General features: G+C 41.8%; 1 protein-coding gene across 6 annotated transcripts in view; it reads right to left on the bottom strand.

Annotated features, from left to right (window-relative positions):
* The window catches only part of NRF1 (nuclear respiratory factor 1), a 144016-nt gene that overhangs the window by 26079 nt on the left and 100134 nt on the right, over positions 1–17803 (bottom strand). For 4 of the 6 annotated variants that reach the window (XR_006212616.1, XM_042972093.1, XM_042972116.1 and 1 more), the window contains exons 9-11: positions 15896–16054; positions 13364–13521; positions 5622–5746 (exon numbers count right to left, since the gene is read on the bottom strand). Coding sequence is in view for 5 of the 6 variants with exons in the window: in XM_042972093.1 (XP_042828027.1) it covers positions 5622–5746; positions 13364–13521; positions 15896–16054 (442 nt within the window). In the remaining variant the exon portion in view is untranslated. The remainder of the gene's footprint in view (positions 1–5621; positions 5747–13363; positions 13522–15895; positions 16055–17803) is intronic. The other 2 variants (XM_042972104.1, XM_042972122.1) reach the window with 2 other exon arrangements.

The raw sequence follows: 17803 nt of genomic DNA, 5'->3' as shown, positions 1-17803 counted from the left end.
AACTCAAAACGGATGAAAGACTTAAATGTAAGACAGGAAGCCATCAAAATCCTTGAAGAGAAAGCAGGCAAAAACCTCTTTGACCTTGGCCGTAGCAACTTTTTACTCAACGCATCTCCGGAGGCAAGGGAAACAAAAGCAAAAATGAACTATTGCATCAAAATAAAAAGCTTCTGAACGGTGAAGGAAACAATCAGCAAAATTAAAAGGCAGCTGACGGTATGGGAGAAGATATTTGCAAATGACATATCAGATAAAGGGTTAGTATCCAAAATCTATAAAGAACTTACCAAACTCAACGCCCCCAAAATAAATAATCCAGTGAAGAAACGGGCAAAAGACATGAATAAAAAAAATTTTTTAATGTTTATTTTAAGAGAGGGACAGAGTGTGAGTAGGAGAGGGACAGAGAGAGGGGAAGACACAGAATCCGAAGCAGGCTCCGGGCTTGAACTGTCAGCATAGAGTCTGACATGGGGCTCAAACCCACAAACTGTGAGGCCATGACCCGAACCAAAGTCAGATGCTCACCCAACGGAGCTACCCAGGTGCCCCATCTGTAGCGGTATTTTTCTAGGTATGTCTCCTGAGGCAAGGGGAATAAAAGCAAAATAAACTACTGGCACTACATCATAATACAAAGCTTCTGCACAGCAAATGAAACAAAACTAAAAGACAACCTGCTAAACAGGAAGATATAAAAGTATGTAAAATATGCTTAACATCACTCATCATCCGGGAAATGCAAATCAAAACTCTAACGAGATACTACTTCACACCTGTCAGAATGGCTAACATTAAAAGCGTAAGAAACAATAAGTGTTGACAAGGATGTGGAGAAAAAGGAACCCTCTTGCTGCTGGTGGGAATGCAAACTGGTGCAGCCACTGTGGAAAATAGTACGGAGGTTCCTCAAAAAGTTAAAAATTGAAATACTCTATGATCCAGTAATTGCATTACTGGGTATTTATCCAAAGAATACAAAAGCACTGATTCGAAAGGATATTTGCACCCCCATGTCTGGTTATTATTTATAATAATATATGGAAGCAGCCTAAGTATCCATCAATACATGAATGGATACAGAAGATGTGGTATATACACAACGGAATAATGTTCAGCCATAAAAAAGAATGAAATCTTGGGCCATCTGGGTGGCTCAATCTGTTAAGCGTCCAATTCTTGGTTTGGCTCAGATTGTCATATCACGGTTCAGTTTGTGAGATGGAGCCCCAGGTCAGGCTCTGTGCTGACAGTGCAGAGCTTGCTTGGGATTCTCTCTCTTTCGCTGCTCCTCCCCTACTTGTGCGCATGCTCTCTCTCTCTCAAAATAAATAAATAGAACATTAAACAAAGAATGGAATCTTGCCATTTGCAACAACATGGATGGGTCTAGAGAGTGTAATACTAAGTGAAATAAGTCAGAAAGACAAATACCTTATGATTTCACTTATATATGGGATTTAATAAACAAAAGAAATAAATAAAGGGGGAATAGATAAAGGAGAGACAAATGAAGAGGCTGCCCCCCCACGCCCCCGCTTTTTTTTAAAGATTCTCTTAGCTATAGAGAACAAACTGGTGGTTACCAGAGGGGAGGTGGGTCAGAGGATGGGAGAAGCAGGTAAGGGGATTACGAGTACACTTATCGTGATGAGCACTGAGTAATGTACAGAACCGTCGAATCACTCTATTGTCCACCTGAAACTAATAGAACACTGTAAACTACACTGGAATTAAAATAAACTAAAAAAAACATTCTGCATGATAAAAATGGCGTTTCAAATCAGTTTAGAAAGGATGGATTTCAACCTTTTATGGAATAAATGGTGCTGGAACAGATTACATAGGGGAAAAAAATCAATTCAGATCCCTACCTAATGCCACATTCAAAATAAATTCCAGATATTTCACAGTATTTAAAATAAAAAAATGAGACCATAGAAGAACTTCCATATAGATAAATATCTATATCTGATTTGGGGCCTATGCAAATGTAAAGGCAAAAGAGAAATAATTAAGGAAATAAAAATGAAAGTAACAGAAATAAAATAAAAATAAACTGAAAAAAAAAAAAACACCTATTTGCAACGTATACAATTAAAGGGGTTATACCTTTAATATAGGATACTTTCCCAGCAGCTCTGGTGAGAGTCTTAATGGGACAATAGTTGAAACAGATGATCCCCATTACCTTTATTGATTAACTATGAACTATCTGCTTAGTTCCCCCGCCCCCATCTAGCTTTGAGGAATAGAAGACAGCTGCATGAATATGCAATAAGATCTCAGACATAACAGCACCTCAGAAGAGGTGCCCAGGTGCCAATATAATTCCTATTTTTAATTATTTTTGCTGAAATGGGAAGGCAGAAAAAAGATGTGGGAGATCTGGTTCCCTGAAGATTGCTATCCATGGGTGGGAGGTCAGGTGAGAGGTGGTTATCACTCAAAGAGCTCCTCAATCCCTGTGTGGGCCTGCCTTTAGAGATTGTACAACCTTTTATATTAAGATGTGGGGGGCTGGGGGAGGGCCAAGGAACCACTGTGAGAAAAAGAAAGGAAAAGAAAAGAGGTAAAGGAAGGCGCTCACGGAGAGGCCTTTTCCAGTCTTAGGCAATTCTATCTGCCCTTCAATGAAAAGAAAGCCGCCTGTGAAAAGCTTTACTTTGAACTAAACCATGAGATTCCATGAGACCAAAAACTCATTTAGTGCTATAGAAAAAGGAGGAGCACAAAATAAAGTAATACTAGTGCTTGAGTAGTCAGTCCCCTTAGTGTTGGGGCAGGGTAGAGTCCAGAAAAAAGGAGATGTCTACAGGGTGCAAGGTCTCTGTCCAATCTGCCTTGGTGACCCCGAAATTAAACTTCTGCCATGCATGCATGGGTTATCTCTAACTCGCACACCACCGTCCTCCAGGACACTGCTTCATATCCTTGTGCTGCCTGGCCATCTCTCACCAGTTACTGTACTCTATCAAGCTCCACACCCAATGGTTCTCCATCTCAGAAGACACAAAAACTCCTCTGCTTCAGGCACAAACAATATCCAGATTGCTCTTAGAAGAGCTGTCTGCTATGGTTTTATTTAAAACATACTGTGGAATCTGGGATGTATTTCTTTTTCCCTGGTAGTGGTGTTTCCAAATAGCACACTGTTCTGCCACCATCTGGTTCTTCCTGATAATAAACTTTTCCTGATAATCAACTTGGTCTATCGGCTGACCCCATAAGGTTGCCATCACAGAAGTGACAAACTCTGGCAAGTCAACACGGTCCGAAAGAACAATGAAAAGAGAATCCCTAAAAGACTACCCAGAAACCAAATTGGCTAGTTACATGGGAAAAATTTGGTTCTAGTCCCACAGCAAATCCTACAGCACTCTGGGTGAAATGTCAGAAGACAGAAGGAGCGTCAGAATTATTTGAATCATATCCAATATTAGAGTCATTTTCTGGATTCCTCAGGAAGAGATGAAATGATCGGCCTTTGCCTAAAATTGCTGGAGTAAGGCGCAACTCAATGGCCTGATTTGACACAGAAAAGCTGTGCTGAGAAAGTGCTAATTCCAACTCTCAAGTCTTAGTTCAGCACATGTCAGTGGTCACAAACTGGGGATGGTATTCTTTGGGAACCACTGGCTTTTAGGACGTAGACCAGAATTTTCTCTTATCGCAAACACACAGCCAAAGACATGAAATCAACACAACGGACTCACACAACCCTAAGGCTACGGAAAAGAGGCAGCTTCTAGGAATCAATAGTGGGCGTGGCTCAGCTTTCCCCCCACACTGCCGAATGGATCTATTTGGCCCGAGACCCACAGGGTCTAAATACTTACATATAAATTCATCTGAAAAGGTGAGGCTGAGAAGGAGCCAGAACGATAAAGCTGTCTGTTCTCCTTGCCCAGACAGGTCAAGACCATTAGAAAGGATAACAGTCTCCTATCAAATGCAGGCAGAGAAGGATCTGTAGTAGTTCCATTGTAAATAACAGCAATTTGCACTTCAGAAGAATGTCACATAGCCAGATGTCCTATCTGTTCAAGGTAGATTAGGACTCAGATGAGGAACAGTGTAAGGTAAGGAAGCAGGGGTAGGACTCTAGCTAAAGAGGGAGGTTTTCCTTACTTCTTCCTGTGGTCCATTTCATCCTGAACATACACGGCTGGAAGATGCCCTTTATCCTGCAGTGTTCTGGCTAAGATCAAGCCTATCCCTGTTAGGGTTAGTTCATGGAAGCCCTAGCCCTACAGAAAAAGCAGACTATAATTGTAGTTTTTTATTTTTTTTGTTGTTTGTTTTTTTTTAGGAAAATGATTCTCAGAAGCCACAGTGGCTCTTTACATTTCTTGTGTTAATTCTTCTTTGGGTGACAGACACAAACACATTCCTCTTCCCACTTCCAAAGGAGGACACAACTTGGGGTCTTTCTCCAAAGACTTTTCCAACTAACTCTATTCACTGATGAGGGACCTATCCTTTAAAAAGTTCCAGGCACTTTTCTTCCAGCTACTAATGTCAGTAAGGAACTTTCTGCCTAAATAAAAGTATGTTATTATTTATCCTCTTTTTAAGACAAAAGAAATCTCCAAAAACCATGAAGTACTTAGTTTGTTCTACTTAACCTAGTAGAGTAGTAGTAGTACCAGCAGTGTATGTATGTATGTATATGCATATGTACATATGTATATATACGTACATATATATATATATATACATATATATATATATATACATATATATATATATATATATATATATATATATACATATATATATATATATACACACACACACACATACATACATATATACACGTTTCATTTTAAAAATTCAATAAATAATCAGCCAAATGGGGCTGGTCCTCCGTTTTGACCCAGACTTCTGAGGCACTTCCCAGGGCAGCCCAAGTCTTGGTAACTGACTTCTGGAGCCTGCCGAAGTGGATCCAAAGAGCTGGGCTGGAGTTGTAAATTTTTGCCACCATATTTCTATGAACTTTATCCCTTTTGTTTATTCAGGAAATCACCAATATCCAGGTAGTCAAAGAGCCGGGAAAGAAGGGAAGGGTGGGCGTGTGTAACTGGCTAAATCCAGAGGTCCTTGGTGAGGACACATTTAACAGGATGCAGACTCAGAGCACCAACCAGAAAAGTGCCCTTGTCACAGCTTGCTGGCTGATCTGTGTGAGACGGTGGTGCCTTTCTCAAGATGGAACGTTCTACCCTACCACAACGCACCCGCCCATGGGAGGACCTCTGCTATAGCAGAGGACATTGATCTACCCCATGGGAGAGTAAAGGACAAAATGTGGCCCGTGGCAAATTTTAAAGTACCTCTTGGTAAGTCCTGTCACAGCGAAACAGTTTTCAAATAAGCATTTCAGTTAGATATGCGTTATCATGGATTTTTTTTTTCCCTCAGAAAACCCCAAGTCTCCTCCTAGTGAAAGGAATCAGAGGCTCCTAGAATTTTCCTAGGCATCAATTGCCTATCAATAAAGAAAAACTCAAATCAAAGCTCAACCTCTTTCTGAAGGGTCTGCTGTCAGTCATGTCATGAAGGTTTAAGTGGAAACGGGGAAGACATTCCATAAAATATTTATGCTCTCTTACCATTAGCATCTTGGACTCCAGTAAGTGCTCCGACAGCTGCTGCGGTTTCCCCAGACAAGACGATCTGTCCCCCTCCTTGCAAGGTAGCCTCGGCCAGTGTGGCGACAGCATGGGCGGCGGCTTCGCTGTGGGCACAGGAACAGGAGAGGGGGACGTGTAAGTTGGATAAAGGTACAGCACTGCAGCGAGACAAACCATCCTTCCGACGCTTCCTTGGATCTCTCTACCGACTCCATGGGTATGAGCCTACCAGCGAATACTGGAGTCCACTGCTGCTTGGGAGAGCCAGGGGAATTTTTAAATGGTAACAGTAAGTAGCTAGAGAAACCCCAAGTCTTACAGATTTAAAGAGCTAATGTGAGATTTTCTTTAAATCTAGGAAATGGGTGTTTGAGGACAGAAGGCACTCACTGCCAGTGGAAGGTATGATCCACATTGACAGCGCGAAAGCCTTTCTGGTTGGTAATTACAAGGTTTTCTTGTTCTCTTTTCTCTTTATGGTAACACTAGGCAGATTACCTAAAACTGCCCTTTTGGGGACATTCACTTTTGAATGTCCCCTCTCTGTAAAGAGAGCTTTCATACTATTCTTCCTTTCTGATCTTGTCTCCAATAAACTTTTGCCTGCTGCTCAAAAAAACCCAAATAGACAAAACAAAAACGACCCTTTTGTAGCCGAGGATGACAGTACGAGGAGTCAACAACGTGGACTGGCTATTCAATTAATATTAAATAGTAACAATGTGGTTTACACGCGCGACTTCAAGTACAAAGTAATGGCTAACACACTAACATCCTGCAAAGTCTAGGTTTTCTCTTTGCCTCACTGTACATGTGGGCAGTGCTAAATTAAGGCTTGAAATTTTAAATGATCACCATAAGCCCAAACTCCCAGCCTCTAGAAACACAAAGAAACAATAAAATCTCCCTTCCTTGCAAACACTTTGCAGAATAGATAGGTATTAACCATCTGTTTATAGTGAGCACTATTCTGGCAGTTTGTACCCTATTTTCCTTTCTTCTTGTGATATGCTGGTCCCAAATGCACAAATACCCATTTTTATTGATTCTATGATACCACAAACTAAAAATGCACCATTATTTTATGTGCCAGCAAGCAAGGAAAAAAAAAAAAAGCCTGACAATTGTAGTAGTGTGGTTTACCATTCAAATTTCAGAGATGTTAAAATGCGAAAGAAGCAGAAATTCAGCACCTCTCCTGGGAAAGTGTCAGCTCCCACTCTGCACAATTCCTGAAGGAGTATCAAACGTGGGCTCAGAGTGGAGGAGGTGGTGTCATTTAGTTTAGCGGGGGGGGGGGGGCGGCAAAGGCCTGGATTTGACACCAAATAAGCCAGATGAATAAGCTTTGCTCTGAGTTGCAGACTTTGCCTAACTCTGGCAGGCACACTTCGTGGTCACAAGCTGTAGGCGGGGTTGGGTGAGGGACCGTGGACTGGTTAGGGTAGACATGTCCTGACTATGGGCAAAGCAACATGTACCACACTCACTCATGTGTCACTTTCATTTAAGAAAGCCAGCAGACAAGTAAAGCAACTGACACTATCATTTCCCTGGGGGAATATAAGGATTCTAGGAAGCAGTCAAAGAAACCCAATGGATAGAAAAGTCTCATTAAATAGAATATTCCCACTCTCTTCCTAACTTGACTTAATTTTTATGTCCGTGTTCAAGCTATCTTTTTCTGATAATAAAATACATGCGGAAGGCTTGTAAAAATTTCATTAAGTATAAAAGAAACTTTAAAAATATCACAGACATAAGTTATTTCCTTCTAATCTTAAATACAGCTTTAAACAGCTAATAATGAGGATTACACTTACTGCTACAGTTTTATAGCCTGCTTTTTTCACCTAACACTGTTTCCCCACGTAAACATTCCGACCTTTATTCAAAATAATAAATAAATTAAAATTGCTGATCCCCCTGCTTTTTTTCCTCGTCATTTATCTGTGGCAACTTTTAATTTCCAGGCTTCCTTTGACTTAGTTCAAGGTTATAGTTATATATTTCAAATTTATTTGCTTCCTTCATAAATATTATATATACTTACAATAGTTGTGAATAATATTTATATTATATATTTATTATATATTTTTATATATTTATGAATAATATAAATATATATATATATTTTTAAAGTAATCTCTACACCCACTGTGGGGCTCGAACTCACAACCCCAAGATCAAGAGTCCCATGCTCCCCTGAGTCAGCCAGGCGCCCCCATTCGTAAACATTTGGGGACTAACTGAGCCTGAGCAAAAAGCTCACCAGTCATGGAGTGCACGTGCAGTCCGTAAAAATTAAGATCACCCTCCACTCAGAGGCACACTTCTTGGTGATGTGATGTCCAAAGCCAGTCATTCCATGGTATCTATAACATGAATTTAGAACTAAAGGGGACCTTTGATCTGGAATTCCTACCAAGGCTATTCTTTACACTTTACATGGTAGACTTTAATTTCAAAGTCCTTCAAGAGTTTTTATTAGATATAGTAAAATGAGTGATGATTTAGTGTCTACATCCTTAATCTTTAATATTTTTCTAAGAAACTTATGTCAGATAACACTACCAGCCAAGTTTGCAGTACCCAGGTGTCATTGATTAATGACAAAAATATTTCATACTCTGGCCTGAGACTTCCTAGAAAGCTGAAGAGTCTGTTCTTTCCAAAAAGCTGCAGCAGTGTGGTATTTGCAAGAAGGAAGCTGTATATGAAAACTGCTTATATGGAAATACTATCTTTGTTTACACGTTACCTCATTGACTGTTCATTCCCCAGTTTTTATCACAATGTGTATAATTTTATTTCTGTGACCATCAAAGGTGACGTCCTGCCAGTCTTGGAACCCCTGGACACGTGTTTTCGGTGTGGAATTTTACAGGCGATGAAGGGAGGGCAGCCACCCTGACGTGGATGTGCACCTATACCCAATCACACCTATTTCATCATGCCTGAAGCTCTAAACATTTGAGGTCATTTTTTCTTTCTTTTCTTTTTTAAATTTTTTACATTTATTTATTTTTTGAGAGACACAGAGAGACAGAGCACAAGTTGGGGAGGGGCAGAGAGAGGAGACACAGAATCTGAAGCAGGCTCTGAGCTGTCAGCACAGAGCCTGACGCGGGGCTCGAACTCACAAACCGTAAGATCATGACCTGAGCCGAAGTCGGATGCTTAACCGACTGAGCCACCCAGGTGCCCCGAGGTCATTTTCTTTAACATCTTTCTAAAATATGTTTGGTAGAAGAAAGGCTGTGAACGAGCACAACCCTAGTGCAACCTGGGAGCAGCAGTCCAAGGGGGATGACAGGCCCATAGGCCAGTGAGGTCAGTTATTTCATCGGCTGCCAGAGGCCAGAGGCAAAGCAGCGAGGGAGGGATCTTTTCCATGGGGGCATAAAGACAACTATGACTCCTGTGGTCAGCAGGCCTTCATTTCCAAATCTACTTTAAAACCACTGACACGAGATTTCATGGAGAGAGGGCAAACTTACTGCTAGAAAAAGAGGACCTTTACTTCTAAGATGAAGAGGGATGAAAAGGGCTTTAAGCTACCGCTTCACAAGTTTTTGACAAATATGTCTAATTTTAAGTCAATAGTACTTTCATTTAAAAAAAAAACCAGTCAATTTTTCCTCAAAAATATGATTCACTTTTTTTTTTGAACCCAGTGTCTTCACAGCAAAAGAAAAGCAACTCTAAGTTCCGGAACAAGAGGACTCAATGAGAGCCTTTGCTTTCCCATAGCGCCAAGTCACAGGAGACGGTAAAAACTGTCTTCGTGTCGACAGCACAGCATCAATTTCTACTAGAGCAAATGTAGACTCAGTCTATAAATACTTATCATGTATCTGTATATGCAAGGGCTGTACTGACTTAAATTTACTTGTTTAAGAGGGAATATAATCCAGGACAGCTTAACCAACACACTGAAACATCAAATTAACCTTTTTATCGCAACAAATCACATGATGATTTCACTTCCTTTCCCCTCTGGTTGTTTGGCTGAATACTTTTTTTTTTTTTCCAGCTGTAATGCTCTGCACTTCATTTGTTCATTTTGATTCTCTCCCCATCTCCTTTCTAAAGATGCTGATTTATATGTATTTTGAAAATAATTAAAAAATTAACTAGTTTCCAAATTTTTTAATGACCGTTTCTCCATACCTCTTTGGATTATTTATAATGCCAGGGTGGGCTGTTTGAGCCCGGGGCCCTTGTTCTGACTTGTTACACAAAACTCTTAAACAGCGTGGTTGAAAAACAGGTCTGTCCTGCATCTGTCCTTATCCCCATCTCCCCTCCAACAGGTGAAGGAGCTCCTCTGTCTTCTTATTCCACACCTGCCATGCTGTGCGGCTTCCCTCTCTCCCCTCACTCTGCGCCCACATCTGCCGCTTACGGCGCAGCGGAGGGCAGGTGAGGGCAGGTGATCAGTAAAGAACCATGCTTATTCCAACCGCACCTGAAAGAGGCTAGAAGGAACCAGCGCTAAGAAATCACTTTGTTACCATGGGAACAAAGACTGGATTTCTCAGTGTAGTTCTAAGATAATTTCCAGCAACAAATTCTGTGGTGAGGCTGGGAGTATCATCTCATCCCACAAAGCAGCAAACACCAAGGGTGCGTGTCTTAAGTCCAAACTTCCTGCCACTGGCCAGTGGGTTACCTCTCTTGGAATCAGAAAGCCCCTAGTAGCCTGCTCTAGTCTAGTCTTCATTGCCAGGCTTGGTTTCTTCACCCTCAGCAGAGGCTGCAAAACACCATCCCCCAACACTCACTGGGTTCTGAACTGATTGCAAACAGATTTCAACATCTTTACTCCTCCTACGTGCCACAGTGAACCATGTTCTCCTTCCTTTGGAGTAAACACTATAGCCACCGCAGCTGCATCTGAGTTTGTTAACAAGCCCTCAGGGGAAACCATTACTCTCTTTGCCTTTAGAAATAAGCCCTGCTCCTTACACTAAAGGGAGCCAGAATGGGCCTCATATTTTCCACTATGTGTAGGGTTCCCAGGACACTCACACTTCACTGGAATATCCAAGGTGCTGGCTCAATGAAATCAAGTTTTGCTGGTCTTTAATGGGTAGGCTCCATGCCACAGTAAGGGGTTACCAGGCCAGAGGGAGGTTCCTACCCCGGCCATGGCTTTTTTAGGAAGTTTATTTGTGGTCCTTTCTCAAAGGAGTGGGGTTGGGCCAAAGCGTAAGGGGTCAAATAAGACTTCCAGGTTATTGCAAAGCCACATGGTTCAATGGGCTAAGAAAAAAAGTTTCAATCCCAGGTCACTTAGAGTACCCCTGGGTGAGTGCGTGCGTGCGTGCGTGTGCGTGTGTGCGCACGCTCGTGAACTCCATACCTAATCAACCACCAAGTCTGGCCACACTCCCTTCAAACTCAGTCACTTTACCACCACTCTTACTACTTTAGTTTCCAAGTCTTTAACAAATCACACCTGGTCCGCCTCTTCCTAACCTTCTATTGCTAATCTGTTCTCATTATAAGCGATTCTGAATACACAAAATTGAAAATACAACTTAAATGATAACCCTCGGGTGCCTGGCTGGCTTAGTTGGTAGAGCATGTGACTCTTGGTCTTGGGGTTGTGAGTTTGTGCCCCACGTTGGGTATAGTGATTACTTTAAAATAAAACCTTAAAAAAATGAAAAATACATGATAACTGTAATTCCTGAAGTACTAACTAGGGGCTGTGTACCTCGATGAGAGTTTTATTTACATCATCTCCGTGAAACTTTTTTAATTCCATATGATGAGAATTAGCCTTATAATGATGAGGAAACCAAGGCCTAGGGGTTAAATTTCTCAAGATCAAATGGCTAGTAAGTGGCAGAGCTAGAATTCGAACCTGAATCTATGTGACCTCAGAACCTTCTTCTCAGCCCCCCATACTATACAGCCACACGGAAGTCATTTGCGCATCAGCTTATCGAGGCTTTCTAGTTATTTATCACAACCGATCTAAACTTCGGCTGACTCTTCTATTTTGGAGGAGGTGATCCCCTTCCTCTGAATTTCTGCAATGCTCGTGGTGTGTACTACATGATTCAATGGTGCATTAAATTCTGAGGAATAGTGTTCACTAACTGTTTTACTTAAGTCAATTTCCCCAGTGTTAATAACATGACTTCTTTGAGGGCAGGCATGGTATCTTAGAGCGCTGTTTATTTACAGCCTTACCTAGCAGAGTGTAGGCATGTCCTAAGAGTTCAGTGACTGTCTGAAACTAACAACAGCTGTGCACATAATGGTGGCAGCAGACCTACTGTATGCCAGGCACTGATCTACGGATCTCGCACGCATTGGCTTTCTCAGTTCTCACAACACCCCTACCCAACAGGGGTAGCTGCTGTTTTTATCCCCATTTTACAGAAGAGGAAAGCCTGGGCACTGAGTTCAAGTAAATTATCCAAGGTCAAACAGCTAAGTGGGTGATGGAGTTGTAGTTTAAACCCAGACTGTCTGGCTTCAAGGCCCACACTCTTAAATATTGGTTAAAATGCCTGGGTCCGCTGGAAAATAAAATTATGTCCGCAATGAAGAAGAAAAAGAATGATGTGGGGATGATCTTTTCTGTCAACAGAACCAACAGAAGGAAACCAAGCAGGGAACAATATAATTTAGTTTTGGAAACCTTCAATCACTGGAGTGTCCCATTCTGCAGCACCCTTCCTAAACATCCCTGAAAAGAAATATTTCAATGATTTTTCCCAGTAAGCCAAAACTGATTTCAGAAAGTCACTGATAAGGGAAACATTTCCGGGAAAGTCAGTAAAATCAGCTCTCAACATGGATTAAATGGATTAATGTCCCTAACAAAAAGTAGTTTCAGGGTGACTGGGTGGCTCAGTCAGTTAAGCATCCGACTTCGGCTCAGGTCCTGATCTCACGGTTCGTGGGTTCGAGCCCTGCGTCGGGCTCTGTGCTGAAAGCTCGGAGCCTGGAGCCTGCTTCGGATTCTGTGTCTCCTTCTCTCTGTCCCTCCCCCTCTCACTGTTTCTGTCTCTCAAAAATAAATAAGTGTAGGGGCGCCTGGGTGGCTCAGTCGGTTAAGCGTCCGACTTCAGCTCAGGTCATGATCTCGTGGTTCGTGAGTTCGAGCCCCACGTCAGGCTCTGTGCTGACACCTCAGAGCCTGGAGCCTGCGTCTCCCTCTCTCTGCCCCTCCCCTTGCACTCTGTCTCTCTCTCTCTCTCTCTCTCTCTCTCTCTCTCAAAAATAAATAATTAAATAAATAAATAAATAAATGTAAAAAAAAAAAAAAGCTGGTTTCTTTTGTAGAAGTGAAAGAATGACTAAAAGCAATTTGTTTTGTAGGGTAAATAGAAAATCAATCCTGAAGCTTCTTGCTTTATTATATCCTTTGGTCCCATTAAAAACACAAAGTCCTCAAACCTTGCGTTTTTTGGTTTGTTAAAGGGCACAGAATAGGAGAAAGGAAAAGGGATCACGGTCTCTTGACCAGCAGACTCGAGCTGGAAGTCAGAAGGCAGGACTGGCTGTGGGGGCGGGTGACGGAGCGCAGGAACAGGCTGGGAAAGGCTGGTTATACGTCAAATGACGATACTCCGTGGGCTGAGAGGATTAAGCTCCAACTGCTAACTGTGACAAACTGAAGTGCAACATTTCTCTTTACAACCTACAGGCAGGGGCAGATCCACTATCCTCATCTAGTCCCCCACCCCTGCCTCCACCTGTTGAGTGCCATGGTGACTGTAGCTCCCTGTTGCATCTCCTGAGAAGCTGCCACTGCGGCCTCTGCCAGTGACGCCACGGCCTGGGTGGCCTCTGATGCTTGCGTCGTCTGGATGGTCATCTCACCTCCTTGTAACGTGGCCCAATTTTGTTCCACCTGAGGCAGAGAGGACACGACAGTAAAGAATCAAAGTCACAAAAGGCTTATGATACATTGCTATGTGCTCAGCCAAATACAGACACATTTTTAAATTAGCATGACCTACAATGTACAGAACAGGGTTTTTAGTATGCTATCTTTTGTGTATGAAAAGGGGGGTATTAGAATATATATTTGAATTTACTTATATTTGCATACAGAAATTTTGGAAGGACACAAAAGAAACCATTGAAATTATTTTCCTTGGTGTGTGTGGGGGGAAGGGAGTTGTGGGAGTAGGTTGGATAGGAGACAGAAAGCAAGATTTTCCAATGTATACTTTTAAAAATATCTGAGACATATCAATGTATTACCTATTCTCTTGAGTTCTTTTGAATAGGTAATATATTGATATGGCTCAGATTGAAAATTGTGACTAAACCAAAAAATTGAAAAATTAGCACTTTTGAATAGACAGTAAATATAATTTTGAAAACATTCAAATGGTACCCAAGGGCATATAATGCCAGTACTCCAGACCTTGAGTACAGAGGTGACTACTGTTCCCTATTTCTTGTGTAGCTTTGCAGGGATAGTCTCTTTATATGCAAGCTTATTTACACACACACACTCACTATTTCCCCCTTTCTACTCCTTCCTAAAAAATATAAATGGCAGCATACTCTTTGGTATCTTTTTGTACCTTGCTTGTTTCGCCAACAACACATCTCTGAAATGATTCTATTTTGGAATGTATAAAACTGCTTCATTCATTCATGATTCATAACAATGGCTGCAAAGCATTGTATTGTAGAGGTACACCATGATTTATTTAACCAGCCATCTTTTAAAGGGCATTTAGGTAGTTTTTAGTCTATCTTTACATACTATGTTGTATATTTTGGGGGAGTCTATTTATAGAATGAATTCTTAGAAGTGGGATTGTATATCAGTTATGCTGTATTTTAATTTTTGATGGAAACTGCCAAATTCAGGAAACAATTTTTTTTTTTAAATGTAGCAAAAACTGCTTGCCTTTTAGTCGGTGGGGAGGGGGGTAGAATTATGAAGAAACAAAATAAAACAAACAAAAACCTCTGGTGACAGGACAGATTAGATTTCAGGTGTGCAAGATTTAGCACAGGGGTTCTCAGCATCGGCACGATTAACATTTGAAGCCAGACAAGTCTTTGCTGTGGGGGGCTGTCCTGTGCCATGCAGGACGTTTAGCAGCATCCCTGGCTTCTACCTACTACCAGATGCTAACAGCACCCTCCTCGGTCATGAGAATCCAAAACATCTCCAGATATTATCAAATGTCCTGGGTGTGTGGTGGGGGCTGCCCTAATTGAGAACCACATTTAGAGGTTTCTCAGTCCTAGATACCCGTATCTAGCTACTTCAGTCGGTTTTGCTCGATACGTGTTAGTTGATGAATTATTCCCCCTCAAAAACAAAAAGCGGCAGGGACAGCGTGAAAGCAATTTCTATTCGAAAATATGGAAGGTGGCAAATCAATCAGCTCAGGTACAATGTTTCTATGGACTCGGGTCTCAGGACATTAGCTCTGCTTACTGGAGCTCTTACTGTTCCTGATTCGTACTGCTTGGGCCCGGTGAGCGGAGACCTCGTGCCTCCTGCATGTTTACTGTGTCCCAAGCTTAGGAGAGGTAGAGATTTAAAATGCCTCCTGCTTTGGTTCTATGACCACACTTAGATTGTGATGGTGCTTCTCAGAATGCCTGTCAAAAGCCTCCCAGAAAATGGGACGCTCCTTTGAACTACCCTAGTTTTCGCCCTGAGTTCGCACAGGCAGTGGCTTGTGCCAGCAAAACTTCAGGGCCCGTCACTAAGAGGCAGAGACATCCCACTTCCTTCCCTTAGAGCTGCAAATTTGCCCACTTGGGAACTCACAAAACTCTTGCTTCCCGGGAGTTAGTATCTCTTTGATTTCATTACTCCAGTGAGTGTCAGTGTAAATAATGCCACTTTCAACGGCAAGCTACACCGCGAATCCGCAGATGGTATAGGATCGCGCTCAAAACACCAGCCGAAGCCGGCCAGCCCTGTCACCTTTTGCCATTAAACGGTCTTCCTCTTTCCAGATCTGCCCGTCTAGATTTTTGCCCATCCCACTGCAGAGCTTGGCCTAGTGCAGCTCTCCCAAGACTCAGACTCCAATGGTAGCAATTTAATGTATACACATTTAGTTACAACTGTATTTGCAGTAAAAATGGTATTAGAAAGTTGCCATATACAGTATACTTTAAGGAAGTTAAATTATATGGCATGAAAGATTAATGGATGGTGGCAAAGGGTAGAGAGGAAGTAGGAAGAAGAAGCAGACGAAGAGATTTCTATTCAGAATAATGGCAGGTGATAAATAAATCACTTGGGTGTTAACATTTCTTTGGAATTTCCTATTCTTCAGCCTCAGTGCTTTAGTTGTATTTGCTTGAGCTCTTGTTGCTCTCCCTTTCCATCTGTTGGGAGCCACTGTGTGGTTATCTATGCCGGATGTCACCATGTCCCAGAGAAAGGGCCCCAAGCCCTAGGAGGGAAAGATATTCAGAGGATGTACAGTTAGCATCAATGCTTTTCTGAGAGACCCACTCCAACGAGGCCCTCCAAACTGTGGTTACTCTTATCCCTCTAGCTACAGTGAACCCCGAGGCCCTTCCACGCTTTCCCAGTGCAGTGCGCTGCGTGCACTCCTTTTGACAGGAACACAACTCCCAGCTTTGCTTCCCGTTCACCCTTCTAGTCTGAACTCAGGTGAGCCCGAAGGAGCCCAGACAACTCCACTCCCCTATGGTCCAAGGCTCAGGACCTCTCCTCTGTGTTCCACAGCACCCCAGGCTTGCTTCCACTAAATTCTTACCTCATTGCCATTGTGCTTTGGTATGTTTTTCTCTACCACCTACCTGTGTGCTCCTGAAGAGCAAGAGCAGCCTTTAATTTCCTGTATCTACAGAATCTATAGTACCTGGCATAGGGCTCAGAAAGTATACTGAATGGCAGGATGGAGAACGTATTCCTTTATTCATGTTTTCCTACTTGTTCTTTAGCCTACCTGGGTCTCAGTTAAACTGACATTCGTTAAAAAAACCATCTAAAGTGAGTCGTGCTACTGTTATTGTTACGTGTTGATGGTTCAGTTTTAAATTCATGTCTCCGGGGTGTCTGGGTGGCTCAGTCGGTTAATCGTCCGACTCTTGATTTCAGCTCAGGTCATGATCTCATGGTTCGTGAGTTGGAGCCCCACATCGGGACTGTCTGGCATTATTCTCTCTCTCTCATCTCTCTCTGCCCCTACCCCACTTTGCACTCTCTCTCTCAAAATAAATAAACTTCAAAAAAAACACACAACACAACTTTAAAATTCATGTCTCCAATGTCTTTGTACTTTGGTTTCTTCTTCTTCTAACAGAACCACATGTACCATGATAATCGGATACCATTCTATTTCAAAATTTGACTTTCCTGCCACTTAAATGCAATTAACATCACCACTACCATCTGGTGGTCTTATCACACAACAGAGTAAATTCTCAGACTCATGTGCATTTGCAAATACGCCATCAAAACTGAAATTGTATAAATACTTTGAAATCAACATAGTTTATTTCACAATATTTTGAAATTCTTTCCTTGTTCATTTCTAAATGTCTATGCAACTTGTTCTGTGTCCTTAATTAGTTTAAAGCTGCCTAAGGTGAGAGCTTTTTTTGTTTCTTTGAAACTACAGTCAACCCTGGAACAACACAGGTTTGAACTCTCTGGGTCTGCTTATAAGTGGATTTGTTTTTCAATAAACACAGTAGTACAGTACTGTAAGCGTGTTTTCCTTATAATTTTCTTAATAACATTTTCTTTAGCTTGTTTCATTGTAAGAATACAGGATACAACACATGTAACATACAAAACACGTGCTAATCGATTGTTTATGTTATCAGTAAGGCTTCTGCTTGATCGTAGGCTATTAAATTTTGAAGGAGTCAAAGTTGTACGTGAATTTGACTGCACAGGGGGATCAGCGCCCTTATCTCTCATGCTGTTCAAGGGTCAACTGTACTTAGAATTATTGGGTATTCTGAGCACACAGAGTACTCAAAAAGAGTACTCAAAAAGATTTGGGAGACCATATATTACCACAAGAGACAGGCCCCCAGTGGTCCTTCTAATCAATGTAACTAAAGGTAACTAACTGGATTTCGAAGGCAGTGTGGTCTAATGGTAAGAGCTCCCTCTCACAGGCAAGGTTAGGATAACAAAATGACCTCACAACTTCTAAAAGTGT

This window comes from Panthera tigris, chromosome A2, assembly GCF_018350195.1.
Source record: "Panthera tigris isolate Pti1 chromosome A2, P.tigris_Pti1_mat1.1, whole genome shotgun sequence".
Taxonomy (NCBI): Eukaryota; Metazoa; Chordata; class Mammalia; order Carnivora; family Felidae; genus Panthera; species Panthera tigris.
The sequence above is the reverse complement of the archived record's forward strand: the minus strand, read 5'-3'. Positions and strand labels throughout refer to the sequence as shown.